Raw genomic sequence first — 19,088 nt, 5'->3', positions numbered from 1 at the left:
GGGGGGGGTGAGTGGTGAGCACCCACAGACACCAGCGACAGCGGTGGCCAGCAGCGATCGCTAACTGCCCACAGACACCACCGGTGGTGGGGGGTGGCAAGCGGCAACCACCTGCAGGCACCACCAACAGTGTTGGCAGCACCTTTTTTGAGGGGGTGCACTGCCATGCTCAGAGAGTGCACGGGCACCCCCTATGCATTGCCAATGGTCCCCTGCCCCCCATAGGGCAGAGCCCCCCCTCACAGCACATGGACTACCCTGCCTGCAGGGTCCCAGGCCCCCACAGGGGTGACAGCTCCCCTCCCACCCCTGATGGTCTCTTGCCCCCTGCTCATTCCCCTGCTTTTCTCCAGCCTCTGGATTCTGTAGATGAGCAGGGGAACAAGCAGGAGTCTGGAGAGAATAGGAGAATGAACAGGAGGCTCATTCCCCCTACCCCCATTGGTTCCCCCAGCTCCCCATTCGTTCCCCTGATCCCCATTCATTCCCCCCATCCACTGTTCATTCCCCTGCCCCCTGTTCATTCCCCCTGCTCCCCATTTATTCCCCTGCTCCACACTCATTCCCCCTGTTCATTCCCCCTCCGTTCATTCCCCCACCCTCTGCTCATTCCCCCATCTCCCTGCTTGCTCTCCCAGCACCCCCACACTCACTGGGAGTAGCAGTGAATGAGCAGGAGGCTGGAGAGAGCAGAGGAAGTCTCCAGCTTATCTTCAGGGGCTTATCTCCAGCCTCCTGCTTGTCTCCAGCCTTGGGAGGGAGCAGGAGGCTGAGACTGCCCCTGGAGACATTCCCCTGCTGTCTCCAGCCCCAGAGGCATTTGCCTGCTGTGCCCTGCTCTCCCAAGGCTGGAGACAAGCAGGGGAAGAAGCTGGAGGCAGCAGAGGAATGTCTCCAGGGCTGTCTCCAGCCCCCTGCTCCTTCCCCTGCTGTCTCCAGCCCCTGCCTACCTGGTCAAAGCTGGGTTCCTGCAGCTTGCACCGCTGCCTGCCCTGCTACAGAAGCAGGGAAAGGGCCAATGATAGAGATGCTCTGGTTCTGTGCCAGGTGTCTCTGGAGGACTGAGTCTCTGGTTGCCTGATCCATTCTTCCCCCCCCAGGTTTTTGTTTGACACCTGTATATCCAGGGGTCTAATTTTCTCCCCGCACTGGAAGTTTGTCATTCCTGCATGTGCATTTTGCCTCACCTCAAAGGGGTTTGAGACGGGGCAAGAGGCATGTGCACACTTGGCTGGACACGCCCAGTGTGTCCAGGCTGTGGGAGCAGCTTATTATTACTATTATTAATATAGTTGCATAAAGAATCTCTAAGCTTTTATGCCATTGTTGAGAGCACCACCATAAAGCATGACCCACCTTCTCACTCCTGCACTGTATGTGCCAGTTCCCCAAAATGAGGCAGGGTAGCTTTATAAAGCAGGCTCTCTGTCTTGGTTGTGCCTGTTAACAGGTGCTCAACATTACATGGAGCAGGAGCATAGTGGGGCAAGTGATGCATGGGGCAGTGTTAGCTACAACAGTGCCAATTGTGGTGGTGGTGCTTTTTTGTGCCACTCTCTCTTAAGGTAGCATCCAGGGCTGCTTCCATGTTCAACCGACTTGGCTAGCACAAAGGTGAAGCAAAGAGACAAGCTGTTTTCCTGATGGTGCTCCTGAAGGCCAGGTGGACACACCCAAAGCCTTTTACAAACTCACAGCCTCTCAGATAATAAAATACTCATCCCTATTTTACAGAAAGAACTTAAATGGTTTACTCCAGATCCTGGGTGAACAGCAGAATTAGGAACAGAACCCAGGAGTCCAGCCCCCTTGTTTCCTACACTAATTAATGTTCCATGCTCCCTGCTTAGGGCAAGAAATCATTTTTCTCTTTGACTTACTTCATATGTTCCTAAACCTCAGTCTGAATCCCAGCACCCAACCTGCCGTATTTAATTTGTCTGTTTTTAGGTCACTTGTTTCAAATTGTATTCAAAGGCTGGGATTTTAATAGGAAATATTTCATTTTTTAAATCAGTCACAAATGACTTTATCTGTAGGGCTGACAGATTGTATATTCATATCTATGCTAAATAATAAGGAGCTATTTTTTGGTAACACTACAGGTAAAGTATGTCCAGTACAATAACTTGTCCTTTTGTCCTCCATAGAGAGTACTTCATAGGCTATGGATAAAGGGTGCATTTGTGACAGTCTTAACCGGCAACCTGGTGACACTTTTAAGCAGTATTTGTGTGTAGGGGGAAAAAAAGTGTTACTCTGGCAGTAGAGAAACTATTTTTATATACAGAGAGTTGGCAGGAATAATATTGCAAGTTTACACATCTCTCCTGAACTTTAAGGTGTTAAAAAATTGAAGCCAACCCCTGCTTTCCCCCCTCCTTCCCAGCACATTGTGTCTGGCTTTTAACTGAGAAGGCAAAGTATCAGCAGACCAATCTTAAGAGAAAGACCCAATACTGTTGCGGTTCCAGGAAGCCTGCAGGGCAACTGAAACTTCATGCTGCAGTACTTACAAATAGCCCTGAGTTTCCATGAATTTCCTAACCTAACACACTATCCCTACACACACTGGCAGATGTACAGTCCCTTCTATGATATCCTGGCTCATCTTCTAAATAGCCCTGTGTAATCACTGCTGGGATCCCCTGAGGTACATCTAGCAGTATAGACCCTTCTCTCTACTGATAAGCTTCTCACCATTTTAGCTTTTCACCCCATTCTCCTCTTTCAGCCATGCCAACCTTTCAGCCATGCCAACCTGTTCCACCCTCTGTGGGTGTCAGTCCCTTTGGCACCCTGATATCTTTGGGCACCAGCAATCCAGGACTTGCAGTGGTGGGACAGCTTCCTCAAAAGCTGCCTTCTGGGATGGCATTGCAATGGCAGACACCAACACCATTCCTGATTGTACAGTAACTTATTACTTATGTTGTCGTGGCATCTCAGGACCCCCGTCATGGACCTGCATCCCATTGTGCTAGGCACTATGCCAAAACAAAAAGGCCCTGCACCAAAGAGCTAACAACAAGTGCAAGACAGAGATGACAGGTGTACTCAGATATATAGAGGACTACAAAGAAACAATGGAACAGCATTGGCAGGCAGTGATGTCAGCACACCAGCAGGACTTTGTAGGTGTTAGGCAAAGGCAAGTTTTAAGCATTTTGAAGTTTTAAGTTGAGCCCAAGATAGGACAACAGACTAACAGCATTTCCTTCCCAGAACTATGGCACCCTTAGGGGCAGGTACTGGCCATGATGAAACACAGTATAGCAGTCATGGCAGTACCCACCCCCACCAAGATAGCTTCACAGCCTGAGAAAGCCAGGGATGTCTTTCAGGTATCTGCTTGTGTGTGTCTGTTGGAAAAGAGGTGGCTGTTCTATTATAGCTCTGGTATGGTCAGGGGTGGTAGACTTTGAGAAAGTAAGCAATGCCAACTGTCACTGAAACCTACCCAGTGCTGTGATAGCTGGAGAGATATTGTTTTGAGACATCATATCCATGGAGCTATCAGCAACCAGTTTGGCAGTAGGGCACATTTTCTGTAAGGAATCAATTTCTGCATTTTAAAAAAGAGGTATAACAGGTGATGCATGAGTACCCTAGGAGGCAGTGCCACATGGGGTATCATCACTACCTGTGCTGCCAGTGGCATGGCAGTGGCCAAACCAGCAGCACAGCTGTTTCTTTTTCTTCCATTTCCCCCTCCCTTGTTACATGACTGTTTCAAAGCATGTATTTTAGGGGTGTGCAAAACAGGCAGTATTCAATTCGGATTTGGCCCGAATTGGGGAAAGTGATTCAATTTGTTGATTCAGATCACTGTCCCCAATTTGATTGGGCCAAAACCAGATCTGAAGATTCGATGCTGATTAAGGGAATCGGTGATTCAACCTTAGACAGAGCTTTAAATGTATTTTCTACATACCTCAAGGTACCAGGTGAGGCTTGTGAATGCTGCAATGCTGGGGAGGATGGAGCATCCCACAGGAGCGGTTCACTTCTGGGTCCACTGCTGAGTGTGTTGGGGGCCCCCCATGCTTCTGTGGGACACTTCATGCACCCCAGCATCGCAGTGTTCATGAGCCACCTTCTACCTAGAGGAACATAGGAAAAACATGTAAAGCTGCGTCTATGTCCAAATTGTCAAATCTTTCTGAGTCTCTCTGAATCAATTCAGAGGGTTCCAATTCAATTTGGAGAGATTAAAGGGTCTCCTGATTCAATTCGGATTCAGAGATTTGGCCACCAAATCAGGCCAAATCTCCACCGAATCAAATCAGGGTCCAAAGCTTTGCACAGCCCTAATGTATTTCTATTGCCCACCTGAACTAAGCTAGAAGTTTGCCCCTTCACTAGAGATGGACAGAGAGCCCCAACACTAGTCTTGCATCTGCATCTGCTGCCTGTTGATATGGATGGGGAGAACAACAGGCACTGGCTTTTCTTTTTCCTAGGAGGATTACTCAGGAAAAGAGGCCACATTGGGGCCTCATTGCAGACAGAAGACCACTGTGTTTAGATAACACCACTGTTTTCTTCAAGTGGTCCCTGCTTGTATCACAGGTTGTAAGCATGAAAATTTTGACAGGTATCCCCACATTGGGCTTTATTTTCATGGGAGTGTTTGAGTTTTCACAAGTTTTCTTCCCACTTCAGCAATCCCTAGCAAGGAGCCGCACCTTCCAACCACGGCCCCTGAGTGAGAATATCAGGGAACATGTTTGCCTTGTTTCTTTCTAAACCATTTGCAAGTAACTGCTTTAATTGTAATCCTTTCAGACACTCATGACTCTCTGTTTCTCTCCCTTTATAGATAATACTAAGCCTGAATTAACCAAGGGAAAGAAGCAGTGTAAGCACTGTGAAAACAAGCTGAACATGACTGAGAACATTCACTTTCCATTATCTTCTGCAGAGTATAATGAGACACAAACTTCAGGCTTGCAACTAGCCCCGGAATCCTGTAATAATGGGAGTGAGCAGCTAGCAAAGTCCGCAGATTCCTCCAATGAGAAACCTAGCCTCCCAATTAATGTGGAGCCATCCAGAGCAAAGGAAGACACAAGCTCAACCAATGACAGCATCAGGCATACAGCAGACCATCTGGAAATGGCACCAAATATCTGGAAACAGACTGAAATGCAGAGAAACTTGGGGCAGCAAGAACAAGCAGAGGGTGACAGCAGCAGAATCCAAGGTCTGGTGATGACGAATGGCTTGCATGCAGAGTTCATGCTGGGGAAGGAGAGGGACTTTGATGACAGGGAGGTAACAGAGACGCAGAATAGGGTCCTGCCAAGCAGGAGCGATGTCAGTTTAGAAGGGAGGGACTCACCAAACAAGGAGATATATAGTGAGCCGCTCATCAATGTGCATTTGCAGACAGCCCTGGACTCTCCGGAGGTGCTAAGTACTGACAACCCAGAGGAACAACTAAGGTAATTGGAATTCTCTACATTTCGTCCCATGCTCCAATTAATGTGCATGTTACTGTTCACCCTCAAATCTATTTGCATCTCACTATGTAACTCATATGATCTGAAACTTAAAAGATGTTCTAATTGCTAGCTTTAACCCCTGAACATATCCTCTCTTACTGCTTTTTTTTGCTAATTATACCCCTCTGCAAATACCTGTGGAGTAGTCACCATTACAAATTCAGCATTTGCCAGCACTTAGGGCTTGAGCCTCCTAGGTGCTGGGAGTTGCTGATTGCCTGGGCACCCTCATTTCACAACAGCCTGATCCTAAACTCACTGATGTCAGTGGAAAGACGTGGCAATTTCAATAGGCTTTGGATCAGGTTCTTCAGTGGAAAATGAGAATTTCTGGCATCAGTAAAGATGATCCCTTATTTCCTATTAAAAGAAGAGGGGAGAATTTTGATACTTCATTTGCTACTTTGCAGTAACTATTGCTAGGGTTGACCTTGTGTCTACCTGCCTTGCATTTAGGAGATGTAACTGCATCTCATGTAGCCATACACAGGCTATCTTTAATTTAGTTAGCTTACCAGCAGTAGCACATGTGGCAGAATGCCACCTTGGTTTCTCCCCAAAAATCTCTGCCCTGTGACACTGTGATTTAAATCTCTGTGCTGGACCATTCAGTTAGGATGGGCCCAGCACACAGGGGACCACACCCTCAGCCTGTCTCTTTAGGGAACTTGAGCTGGCTGCATTCCTGAGGGAGGGGGGAAACCTGCTCCCTCTGCCTACGTGACTTGCATCACTTACCTGGGTAAGGGGTTTCTACCTGGGGAGCTGGAATCTGCCCGGTAACAGGTGATGCATTTCAGATTGGTTGGCTGACAGCCAACTGGGGCTGACCTCCGCTGGCCCAGGTGAATGAGGTCACAGGGGCTATATAAGTTAGGACGGGGAAGGAGGCGGTCTCTCCTCTCCGGCCATGAGGTGACGCAGCAGCCAGGCAGGGGACAGAGAAGCCTTAACATCTGAAACTGGCTCTCTCCCCCCAAACTCACGAGCTAGGAACCGCCTGCCTCCAAAGGGAAACTTCACCTGCCTTTGGAAGATGCTTGTGAGTAAGCTACTCAATCTGATTAGATATTTAGCTGGAAGTATCACAGATGCGTAATCAAAAGGCTACCACAGCCAGACTGTTTGCTCTTTAGGATTTCTAGGATATTGCTCTATCCTGTACCCTAGTTTACCCTACCCCCTGTAATCAATAAAGTTCTCCTTTTTGACTGGTGTGGGAGACTTATTGAGGGGTGGGTCTAAATTATGCCTAAGAGACCCCTTAGGTCTGCGGACTAAGGGAGACTATACCTTTTTGCCCCCGGACTTGGGGAAGTACCCCAAGTGCCTGTACTGGGTTGAGTACCCGTGGGACTTTAGGCCTGTGTTACCCCAAGGACACAGGGCCGCGAGACAGTCCATTCTTGGGGTGGTGGCGGCACGTTACCCCCAGACTAGCGAGTGTGCTCCGGGAGAGGGGTCGGCCGGACATAAGGCGCCCCTAGGGAGGCATTCGGAGCCTGGAAGGTGGTCGGGCGCAGGGAGGTGGGTGGCTCAACGCAGGAGCACCCCCTACTGGCCCGCCTCACGTGGTGGAAACAGCAGAGGGATACGAATACCCAGCTGTGTTCCTGAGGTGGGATCTCTGCACCCGCCACAGCACAGAGCTCAGTCCAGGTAGCAAAAACCCATTACAGCAACTCAAGTCCACAGCACCATGGCTTCATAACTATGGGTATATGAACCGGCTTAACTAAAAATAACTTGGTGTGACAACTACCTTCAATAGTTTCACTTTGTTGAATAAGTTATTGTCAATTTTGATGCTGCAGAGCACAATCAAGTGAGGAAGCAGATTTCCTTTCCCCTGGTTAAGGGTGAGAAACAGTAGCTAAGATGGAAATTATTTTTTTGAGAGACTAAAAACATACTTGTCATTTCTCTTTTTTCAGGAAAGGTTTCAACACTTAGGGACTTGTTACAGATTAATTTTAGGCACCTCTTCATCCACAGACTGTCCACATATTGACATCTGAAACAAGTTTTAAGCACACTTTAGGCAGCTTAAAGTTACACCATTCAAGGGCAGGTTTCTCTCTGATCCATATTACCCAGCTCGTGTTCCTTTAATGTGTAGCTACTCTTCACATATAAACCACCCAAGTTGCAGTCTGACAGTACCCAGGATGCAGTGTCCCCTCCCACACCCTTTGTTGTGTGGACAAAATTTTCCATCCCCTGAACTCTACTGCCCCGGGGATGGTTCTGGCACCAAGCCAACTTCCCATCCTATCCCTGGAGTTGTGACTTTCCCCCTCCCAGGGGTGCAGCTCCATACAAACAACCTGCAGAGTCCATACTAGCTTGCCAGATCACAGGGCATAGCTGAGTCCAGGAGTGGAGTCAGGAGCAGGAAGAGAGGGGGACAAGGTAGGGGGCCAGATTGGGTTTCCTTGTGCCACATGTAACAAGACCCTTATATACATTTTCCTTTGGGGGGGGGGGGTTGTCCATCAGTATTCCTGTTTATTCTGTGGCATGTACTGAGGGAGCTCCAGAAAGTGTTAGAAGGGACACAACAAAGGAGGAAGCAGAAGTGAAAATACAGATTGGTGGCCACTCTAGCTTTGAAAAGCCTGGGCTTATGTCTATGGCCATGTTTATGCTTAATGCATAACCTATACAATAGGATAGTTCTTTGTCTCTATTCAGTATCTGGAGCATGTTTAGAAGTTTGTGTGTCTGCTACAATTTGGTGTCAATAGAGATGATCCCCTATCTCAAACAATAGAAGCTCATATTTTTACATGCTGAGAGGCTGTGCTCATTTCCTGCAGGTGTCCGGATTGATGAGGTTTTCACCAACATACTCACCAAGTCTGATTGTGGAAAAGCCTGGGGAGACCTTTTATATATACAGGCAACCCCCACTTAATGCTGTTTCACTTAGCGCTATTTCACTGCAACGCTCATTTCACTTAGCGCTCAGCAAGTTTTGTTATAATGCTCACAGTTGCCATCTTGGATCATTAAAAACAACTGCAGTCACCATCTTGGGTCATCAAATACTTTCTGTTTAACTTAATGCTCATTTCACTTAATGCTCAATTTTTTCAGGAACCAATTAAGAGCGCTAAGTGGGGGTTACCTGTATGAATCCTCTGGCTAATCCTGGATTCTCTCTCAGCTGATTTCCTACTTTTGGTGCCAACAAAGCAGTGGCTTATGCAACCAGAAATATGTCAGCAAGTTGCAGAGGGTCCATAGGAGAGCAGCAACAGTGATTAGGGGGTTTACAGTCTGATTTAAAATGAAATGGTCAGTACAGCCATTACAGTACAATGGTTAGTACAGCTATTAAAGGGGATGCAAGAATCATCTAGATTCAGAAGGGCACAGGCTCTAAGGAGGGAGAGAAAAAGATAATTAAATATAACAGAAGAAACAGTCTTTCCAATCAGCTGCAAAACAGCTGCATGCCAAAGCATTATAGCTCAAGAAAGACCCACCATTACCCAATCAACTTTGGTTGAGCATTAAGAGAGAAATAGAGGTACTGGCACACGAATATGGGGGCAGTACAACCCAGCTGTGTTCGGTATTCCAGGAAGTTTGTTCTTCTTTATATTTTTCTTACATGATAAACATGCTGGCCTTCAACTCTAGGTCCAATATTTGGGAAAAAATTACAGATTAGAAACAAGTTGGGAAACTTCAACAATATACATGACTAGGGCTGTGCAAAGCTTTGGATCACAATTCGGATTCAGAGATGATTCAGATGATTTGGAGGCTGAATCTATGAATCTGACTTGAATCACTGGAAGCTTTAAGCTTTCTGAATTGATTTGGAGCTTCGGAATTGATTCAGAAAAGATTTGGAGATTCGGCCAAAGGGTATAACAGGGTGTCACGGAGTGGGGCCTAGGAGCAGCCGTGATCCCTCTAGCGCCCCCGCCGTGTCAAATAGGTGATCCAGCACCCTCTTTTCTCGCCCACCACGTCTTGTTGGTATATATAAGTTTCTATGGGAGGCTGCCTTTGATCCCCTTGTACACGGTGTTATGCTGATACTGTCCCCATTCCATATGGAGTGACCAGGTGCACCCCAGCCTTATGGGCTATGTGTGCCTCCTACCTCCCCTTTAACACACCCCAAGCCTTGCAGCTCTTCCGGACGTTATCTGGTCCCTTTCCTTTCTGCGCCCTGCCAGGCGCCCTTGGGCTTGTCACGCAACCGGCGCCTCTCTCTAGCGCCCCTGGGTTTGTCCTGCAACCAGTGCCCCTTCTCCAGTGCCTCTGGGCTTGTCCTGCAACCGGCACCCCTCTCGTCGTTAGCCCTCTCGGGCTTATTAATAGTACTTGTCCCTAGTGGGCTCAGGCGGGCTAAGCCTTACTTGGACCCTTTGACCCTCCGGGATCCCCACTACAGTGGAGCCCCTCTGGGACTCTTCCCGACTGGGCTCAGGCGGCCTGAGCCTTACCTAGCCCCTTTGACCCTTCGGGGTTCCCACTACAGTGGAGCCCCTCTGGGACTCTGGTCAGTTCGCACCCCTCCTGGGGTTTCTATTAATAATATGCGCCCACTCCGGGGCTTCTTTCAATACGTGCCCTCACCGGGGCTCCTCTCTAAACCTGCCCCCTCCTGGGGCTTCCCTCAAGTATGCGTCCGCTCCTGGGGCTCCTCTCCGCCCTCTCTGGGCTCTCTATAATTGCGGACTCACCCTTTCCGGGCTCGTCGCTCTAGTAGCACCCACCCTGGGCTTCACTTCCTGTGGCCCCCCTTTGGGGCCTGACACGAGCCCCTGCGGGTTTCTCACTAGTGCTCCTGGTGAGTGGGGCTCAGGTGGCCTCAGCCGTGCCTGGCCCAGAAAGCCTCTTTGCCCTTCTCAGGGCCGGAGTCTTACACCCCCAAACTATGGTGCCCTCACCGGGGCCTCTCACTCTGTTCGCCCCTTCCTGGGGCCGGGATTCAGACACCCCGCAATGTAGTACCACACTCCGGCACTGGGAGCACCCCACCTCTGTGGGGAGCTCCTAATGAGGCCTTCTCCACCCCTACAGCCTCGCCCGGTCCTCCGGTCTAACAATAACTCAACAGAACCATAAGCCCATTGGCTGTAACACAACAATAAGCCTTCTGGCTATAACACAAAGTCTGGACCCAACCTGCCTTTCCTGCAAAACGTCATGGTCAGGGTTCTCTCCACCCATGCCATGATGCAGCCACTCAGGCGATCGGGCTGCTCTGCTCTGCTCTGCTCTGCTGCAGAGCTGCTGCTCTTCAGGCTGCCAGAGGTGAACTGCTCCCTAGGCTTTGGCCTGGGCTGCTTATAAAGGCCAGGCCCCGTCCCCTTCTGGTCATGTGACCAGACTAGTTGCCCTGGCAACTAGCACCTGGGCTGCCTTAAGGAGTTTCAGCTGCCCTCATTCCCTCATAGGAACAGGGTACCTTCATGACCCTGTGACACAGGGGATCAATGAAATATTTATAACTTTGTTGTCTTTTGGCTGATTCAAATGAAGCTTGCAGAGATGATAGCCTCTGCTGGAAGCATGGTGTGTGCCAAGTTTCAAGACAATAGGTGCAGGGCGTTCTGGGAAACTGCACCTTGAAGTCCTGAAAGAAAAACTCATGTCACGTGTGCGTGGTAAGCCACAGTGGGGTCAAACCTGCAGGGAAGTAGCCCCTGTGGAGGCCACAAACCTGCCAAGTTTCAAGGATATAGGTGCAAGGATTTGGGAGAAACTGTACCTCAAGCTGCGGACAAGCAAAACTTGTTACATGGGTGACACTGTGTGTTAAGGCACAGCAGGATGAAAGCTGCAGGCCTGATAGCCCCTGCTGAGGCCACGAAGACTGCCAGCTGTTAAGGAGATAGGTGCAGGGGCTTCTGGGTTCTGGGGCCCTGCACCTCTGGCTGCTGACAGGCAAAACTCATGTCATGGATGCATGTGCAACTGTGTCTGTCTTAGGGCACAGGGAGGAGGAGGGGGAACTACTGTAGGCCTGGCTACTAAGCTACTGTATTACCAATCAATCATGATTCACTCAGGGACCAGCTCAATATACAGTAGCTAGTGAGGATAACAAGTTAATGAGCAAGGATTAACACCTACAAAACCACAGACTAAGGAGAGGAAAGCATCAATACAGAGCCAGGAACTGCTTCTGCCCAGAGACAGTCAGTTGCACAAGCACCCATGTCACAAGTTTTGCCTGTCAGCAGCTAAGGGTGCAGGGCCCCAGAACCCCCCTGCACCTATCTCCTTAACAGCTGGAAGGCTTTGTGGCCTCAGCAGGGCCTAGCAGCCAGGCCTGAAGTAGTGCCTCCCCCTCCCCCCTGCCTCCCATGCCCCAAGACAGACACAGTTGCACAAACACCCATGACATCAGTTTTGCCTGTCAGCAGCAAGAGGTGCAGGGCCCCAGAACCCAGACTCCCCCCGCACCTATCTCCTTGACAGCTGGCAGGCTTTGTGGCCTCTGCAGGGGCTAGCAAGCCTGCAGTTTTGACCCCGCTGTGGCTTAACACGTACAAATGACATGAGTTTTGCTTTCAAGAATTTGGGGTGCAGTTTCCCCCAAACCCCTGCACCTATCTCCTTGAAACTTGGCAGGCTTTGTGTCCTCAGCAGGGGCTACCATCCTTGTATTTTTCACCACCACCCCCTGTGCCTTAACACACACACGTGACATGAGTTTTTCTTTCAGGACTTTGAGGTGCAGTTTCCCAGAAACCCCTGCACCTATCACCTTGAAACTTGGTACATATGCTCTCAGCAGAGGTTACCATCCATGAAAGTGTCATCTGAATCAGCCAAAAGACAACAAAGTTATAGCTATTTCATTGATTCCCCATTATACTCTATGGCCAAATCTCTGAATCGGCTCTGAATTTTCCGAAACAATTCAGCTGAATCGAATCGGAAAAACAATTCAGATCCCGAAATTGAATCTCCGACATCCAAATTGGCTGAATCTGAATCCGAGTCAACTAGTTCCCTATTTGCCCAGGCCTATAAGTGACCTCTTAATAAACAAGCGCTCCTGGGAAATATCTCTCAGCTACTGACATGGACCAAATTCTCTCCCTTTCTTCAAACTAGATTGAGCTCTGTTATGTCTCAATTATGCAAGCATCATAGTTGGTGTTTGAAACATCTGTTTGATCCAAATTCAGTGCTGGTATTAGCAGATGCATTTACATTAATGTCCACAGAGACCCCAATTCTTGCACTAAGGTAGAATTTGGCTTGGTGTGATTATAATCAACATATCTCCATGGCTTCATTAATTTAATGTAAAACTGGCCCTTCCCAGCTGAAGTCAGACCTTGTCTCTGTGACTAGTTATGTGAGTAACAAAGGCATTGAAAGATTCACATTCAGAACTGAGAGGGGGTTGTGGTGAAAGCTTGTAGGAGAAAGTGGCTTTGCACCAACTTTGAATGTGACCTCCTCTTCATTGTTTCAAAGAGATTCAATTTTTTTTTTTTGCAGCAACCCATTTTGTTACTAGGATGCCTATTACGGGGCCTTTAAACCTGCCTGGATAACATTTCTAATGAATAGCCAATAATGAACAATTAAACTTTTTCAATTATTCTTTTTCATTCCTTTGCAATTTCATACTGCATTTCATTAATAGATTTCAAAGCATTTCACTAAAGCGGGTCAGTCCAGTTGATATAAGTTGCAGGAGAACAGGCTTGTGTGAGGGAGAGGGGGAGAAGTGAGTTGCCCAAGGTCATATAACCAAGATAGTGGCAGAGATGGGGAAAGGCCTACAGTTTTTCTACTCAGTTACTTATCATCTGTTTGTGTTAACATTTTTGCATAAAATATTTATTAAGTAGGAAACAGCAAGAACTTTGGATATGTGTATTTTCATTTGCATAAATCAACATATATTGCACTGCCTCATTTCTATGTGTTTCTAATTTATGCAGATTTAGATCCCAACCCAGCTATCAGACCCTAAGGTATATGTGTTGCCTACAAGCCTCAGAACTGAAGCAAGCTCCCTTTCATTTATATCCTGCCTGTCTCCTGAAAGAACACAAGAGCCAAATGCTACCTTCCCCCAGCTGAGAGGCTAGGGAACAAATTGCACAAGGACCAGAGCCTGCATCTTCACTGAATATGAAGGCCTCTGCGAATAGGGAAGTATTTGATTTGGATTTGGATTCAACCGATTTGGAGGACAGTGATTTGATTCAGTGATTTGAATCACTGTCCCCATTTGATTTGGCCGAATCAGAATGGGAGATTCAGAGCTGATTCAACACTGATTCAAAGATTCGGACTGGCTGGAGAGAGGCAAGCACAGCCGAGTGGCTGCAGGTTCTCCTGCAGCTCCTCCAGCTGCGCCTGCCTCTCCCCAGATGGGGGCAGTTGTGGGAGAAGCACCCATGGCTACCTCGCCTGACCCCATCCCCCACCCGGCCCCAGCCTCTCAGCACTTTAAAAAAAAAAAACCCCACACTTACTGGCTCTGGCAGTGGCGATCGGGGCCTCTGAGGGCTCATGGCAGTGCCCTCCTGTGCAGTGCAAATCCCTTTCATTTACTACCACTATGTGGCTCTGGTTGTGCTGAGAGAAAGGTCAGGGCTCCACTGAATTAACTGTCCTACATACAAATTAAGAGACAGTTCCTGCCCCATGGAGCTTACAGTTTAAGTAGGGAAGGCAGACAAAGGGCAGGAAGGGAAAACAAGGCACAAGGATACATACTGACTTTCCTGGGTCATCTATTAGGGATATAGAGTACTGATCTCCTGACTCACATTTAAGTGCCTTATTCTATGAACCACACTACTTTCTGCTTTTTCCTGGTAGTTTGGTGTATAACACATTACCAATATTGCTTTTCTTTCCATCTCCCAACACATCTCCAGTAACTAACCTCAAGGTGGAAGGCAGGATGTAAGTGGCAGTTTTCTTACTAGTGAGATCCAAAGGATTCATTTCTACAAACTTTCTGAGTGATTTGAGTGTGTGAAAGGCTGTTGTTTATTGGGATTTTAAGGTCAGGTCTCCCTGGCCTCTGTACTACGTGCAGGTCTGGTGCCACAAAACTTGTGGCAACACAGAGTGGCAAGCATGCACTAAAATCCTGTCCTTCTGCAAACCAGAGCAAAATGTAGTGAAATGTGGGTGACCTAAACTTTGTGATGAAAATATTTGCAATTTCCCATCCATTTCTTCCAAAGAAGTTCTACAACCAAAAAAGCTCACATTCCATTAAATCAAGTCCTAAACAAACTTTTCAGAGGCCTCTGCCTTTTCTGTGGTATATTAGAGGCCTGATTTACACTCTTTACAGATAATCCCAGTAATCCCAGCTCTGCATATACAGAAGAGTGAGTTCTGTTTTATTATGACTAATTAAACAGCAAGATATGAAATGTAAACAACTCAATGCATAAAAATCAAGTTCAGTTCACTTGCAAGCATAACCACCATAAGCAATAAAGCAACATTTCAAAGATGATTGGAAGGGACAGCATAGGCAATTAGATATGGCATAACTCCAATGCTATTACAAAGACATAATGCAAGCAAAAAAATATGGATCCGACTTTACTTAAAGTAATCACCTCCCTTGCTGTTTAACTCTGTGGGAAAGTTACTCCCTGTCACAGGATCAAAATTAATTCAGATTTAGGATCTCACATTGCCTTAAATCTCTAATGAGATTTTGTTGCATTATAAGTCCAAGGTGGACTTATGGGTAGGAGTGCATTGTTTATCAGAGAAAGTGTTTTTCTAAACCCTTTGAAAAATCTTTCCTGTTATCAGATAGGATACCATGATAGATGGTGATGGGCCAAATTTCTCTAGTTTTGGCAATGCTGATTAAAAGTACTACTTTGTTTTGTTTCCCTCCTGGGCCTAATGACATTGGCAGGTTGCAGGCTACTTCTTCAGGGTCCAGGTTCTGTGTCAGTCAGTAAACCTTGGCTGCATACACTTAAGTCCAGGGATGGCTTCCATGCTCCCTAAATATAGTCTGTTCTTGATGTTACTCCAGTGGCAACACATGTACCCCCGTGCACCCCGAGAGTGCTGGTGAATCCCCGACAGCAGTGTTTCCTGCTTAGGTGATGGGCGGGGGTGGCAGGTGAGAATGCTGGTGTCCCCCCTGAGAACGCCAGCCAAGGATTGGGGGTGCCATGAGAAGCGATTCCCGCAGTCCCCCCATGGCCTGAAAGTGCCCACATCAGTGTGATCAGCCATGGGGAATCCCCTCCCCGGTCAGCATGATTGGCGGCAGGGGGGCTCTTCCCCCCAGTCACTGACTGGCCACTGGAGGGGGGGGGGGCAAGTGCCCCCCCAACTCAGGAGGCACCAGTTGCTCATGTGTTATTCAACCCTAGATGAGTGGATCTAAAGAAATAAACTTTCAGTTTGTCACTTCACTATCTCTTAACTTCCACAAAGGGAATGCAGGGTGGAGACAGAAGTTACATTTGTTTTGTGATCAGCCCCTTAAAAGTGCTGTACAGGCATGCCCTAACACAGGAGCATGGCTGTAGAGAGCTTTCAAAGTCCCTAGTTGCTTGATAAATTAACCTGAGTGTTCAAATGAAGGCTGTCCAAAGCAGAGCACCTTCATTAACTTCTATCTGCTTGGGTGGATGAGCTAATGCAGCCCAGCCCCACCCCAGTGCTGTCTGCATGATGTTTTCCCAGCCTGCGTTAGGTGGGGGTGGGTGGATTGGAGCCCCTGCCTCAGGCGGCCTGAGCTCCCTCCCTTCCCTTCTCCCCACTCCCCCCCATCATGCAGACAGTACCAAAGCTGGGAGCAGGAGGGGGTTTGGGGGGGGGGAGCTAAGGGAGAAAAGCTGCAGACACGCAGCTCCTTAGCTGGACTGCCTCCAAAATGGAGCTTGGTCCCCCACCCTCCCAACCCAACAGCAAATGTCTGTTGAGTTGGAACGGCCAATCTAACTCATGGCACTTTGTGTTAAGCACCATGAGTTAGACCACGGAGCTGCACTTCTGTCTATGCCCTCAAAGACCAGGAACAATAAAGGTAAAAGATTTGAAAAAAACTGAGCACCATGCAGATAGATAAAGATAACTAGATACATTCATTCTGGTGAAAAAAAGGCTGATGGGGGTAGGAATCAGCAAGCTGGCTTACGGACTTAAGTTGCTTGCAGATGTTAAAAAAATGTGTTTTACCAGAAGAAGCAGTACATTCCTTCAATGCAGCCCTGGAGCATCTGTAAAGACTGGACATTTCAGTGGGGCTTTTGGCACTTTTAGCTAAAGTTGGTTCAATCAGCTATTAGATAAAAGCACCAAAAAAGCCCTACTAAAGTGCCTGATCTTTACAGACATCGGGCGAGCCGGGTTAAAGTAACATGCTGCCTCTTCTGGGAACATGCCAAATTTAAAGTAAAATGCCATTCTGGGGGGGGCGGGTGGTTTATATATGCAAGCACCCATAGTGATAGATCCTCACCTGTGACCTATTAGTTACCCATCTGAATTCAGCCCAGGTCATTAGTAATCAGAAGTTGCTGGCAGTTGATAGCTATTTGTATGTGAGATGAGTAGGCAGGCATTGTCTCTGTTCTCAGTGAACCCATATCCACACCACAGCACCTACCACCACAACTGGCACTGGATATTAGGAACTGGCATCCAGATCCTATTTCATCCATTAGACACCTAAGTAAAATAATGTGATCCTATTCCACCCTGCTCAAGTCCCTGAAAAGCAATGAAAAAGGTGATGGGTCCTCCTTCTGCTTGCTCCTTTTTGTGGTTTAGTCTTAAGGCTCACCAGAAATAGACATGTTAACTTTTTTCAGAGTCTTGAGAAGGATGGAATAGGATCTTGCTTTTGTTAGATGCCTAAGTCCACTTAGGCACCTAACAAATGGAATAGGACCCAACCATTTCAACCCTAGAAATAGTCTCTGTGGAATGTCATGGAATCATTTCTGGCATTAAGACAGCTTGCACTGCTATATAGATGGAGAATTATAGAGTTCAGGGCAGCCAACAAGCTGTGTGGCATGAGAAATTATATTCAAACATGCATATCAACAAACCTAAATAAATGACAGCAGCCTAGAGAGAGATGCAATAATGCTAGGAGGCTGTTGTCAACTAACAAGGGGCTGGTACTTCTCATTAGTCAGTGCAAATAGAGCAGAGTACCAAAGTAATGAATTGGCTTAAGTTGCAGCAGGGGAAATTTAGGTTAAATATCACAGTAATTGATGCAAACAGTTAAGCAATGGAACAAGCTACCCAGAGAGGTAATGGAAATGTGAGATCACAATGCAGGTGGACAGACTCTTTAAAGTTCCACCCTCTTTCCAGGAAGTGAAGGTTTTCTCTCACCCAGCAGGCGAAGAGGGAATTTTAAAGAAAACTAGTCCTATAGGTGACCCACCTTGTAACTCAAATGATTTGAGGAGCTCTTGAAAGTCAACAGACAGTTTGTAAAGATGTTATGGGCTGTGTCATTCATGCTAATGTCTGGTTTGCATTGCTGACTGGTGTCAGTATATGTTAAAGCCCAAGCTCCTGGGCTTCTAAGGTGATTCTAAGAGAATCTTTGTCTTTATTTCAAACGTAGAGGAAATTTCTGGCTCTCATGTTTGCAGAAAAAAGTTTGAGCATGAAAGGATGGAGAGAGATAAAAGAACCCAAGATTTATTGCTGTTTAAAACCTAATTATTTGGTGGCAGGATGACTCATTCTTTTAATGCTTGGAATAGGCAATGCTAAGTATATCCTCCTCTGTTATCCTCCAGTTCATCAAGTACAGGGTTCTTGCTCTCATTGTTCAATCCCCCACCAGATAGCCCTACTTCATCTATCCAAGGATGAGGGACCTGCAACCCAGTAACTGTGAAGTAATTTGCCACAGATTTTATGCTATTATAAATTTGTTTCATTGTAAGGAGTAGTAGGGCCTGTAAAAGAAAGTTGGGCCCTTGGTACATCCTGAGAGCCACCCCCCACTCCCATTTGGGGCACACAAAAGTGACACTGGAGGGCGTGGTACAACTGTATCCTCATTCCTGTTCTCATAGGTCAGGGGTCAGCAACCCCTGGCACATGTGCCGAGCGTAGCACGCAAGGCCATTTTGCTTGGCATGCAGCAGCCAGCCCCGGCTCCGGGTAGCTGCTGGCAGCAACACAGCCTGGGCTGCTCCCAGCAGGGCTTGCAGTATCCCAGCTGCCTGCTGGGAGCAGTCCGGGATCCTGGCTGGCAGCAGCTCTCCAAAGCCGGGGCTGCCTGCAGCCAGGAGGTTCCAAACAGCTGTGCCGGGCTCCAGCATCAGCTTCGCACTGGCGCGTGCAGGCACAGCTGTTTGGAGCCAGCCTGGGCGCTGGCAGCTGCAGCAAGCAGTGGGCAGAGTGCAAACAGCTCCGCTGGGCTGCACAGCTCTGGCATCAGCTCCATGCTGGCGGTGACTGCATGGGCACCTTGGGGTGGGCAGTGCTGGGTGCAGAGCTGATGCCGGAGCCTGGCACAGCTGTTTGGAGCCTCCCGGGCTGCAGCTGGCCCCGGCTCCGGGGAGCTGCTGCCAGCCGGGATCCTGGGCTGCTCCCAGCAGGCAGCTG

At 47.9% G+C, this 19,088-nt stretch overlaps 1 protein-coding gene across 1 annotated transcript in view; it reads left to right on the top strand.

Moving 5' to 3' along the window:
- PSD2 (pleckstrin and Sec7 domain containing 2) overlaps positions 1-19,088 on the top strand; it is a 269,100-nt gene that overhangs the window by 106,681 nt on the left and 143,331 nt on the right. The window contains exon 2 of the mRNA XM_019506603.1: positions 4,823-5,447. Within this exon, the coding sequence (XP_019362148.1) occupies positions 4,888-5,447 (560 nt within the window). The 5' untranslated portion in view covers positions 4,823-4,887. The remainder of the gene's footprint in view (positions 1-4,822; positions 5,448-19,088) is intronic.

Source organism: Gavialis gangeticus, unplaced genomic scaffold (genome assembly GCF_001723915.1).
Source record: "Gavialis gangeticus isolate Ggan-Ray unplaced genomic scaffold, GavGan_comp1, whole genome shotgun sequence".
Lineage (NCBI taxonomy): Eukaryota > Metazoa > Chordata > Crocodylia > Gavialidae > Gavialis > Gavialis gangeticus.
The sequence above is the reverse complement of the archived record's forward strand: the minus strand, read 5'-3'. Positions and strand labels throughout refer to the sequence as shown.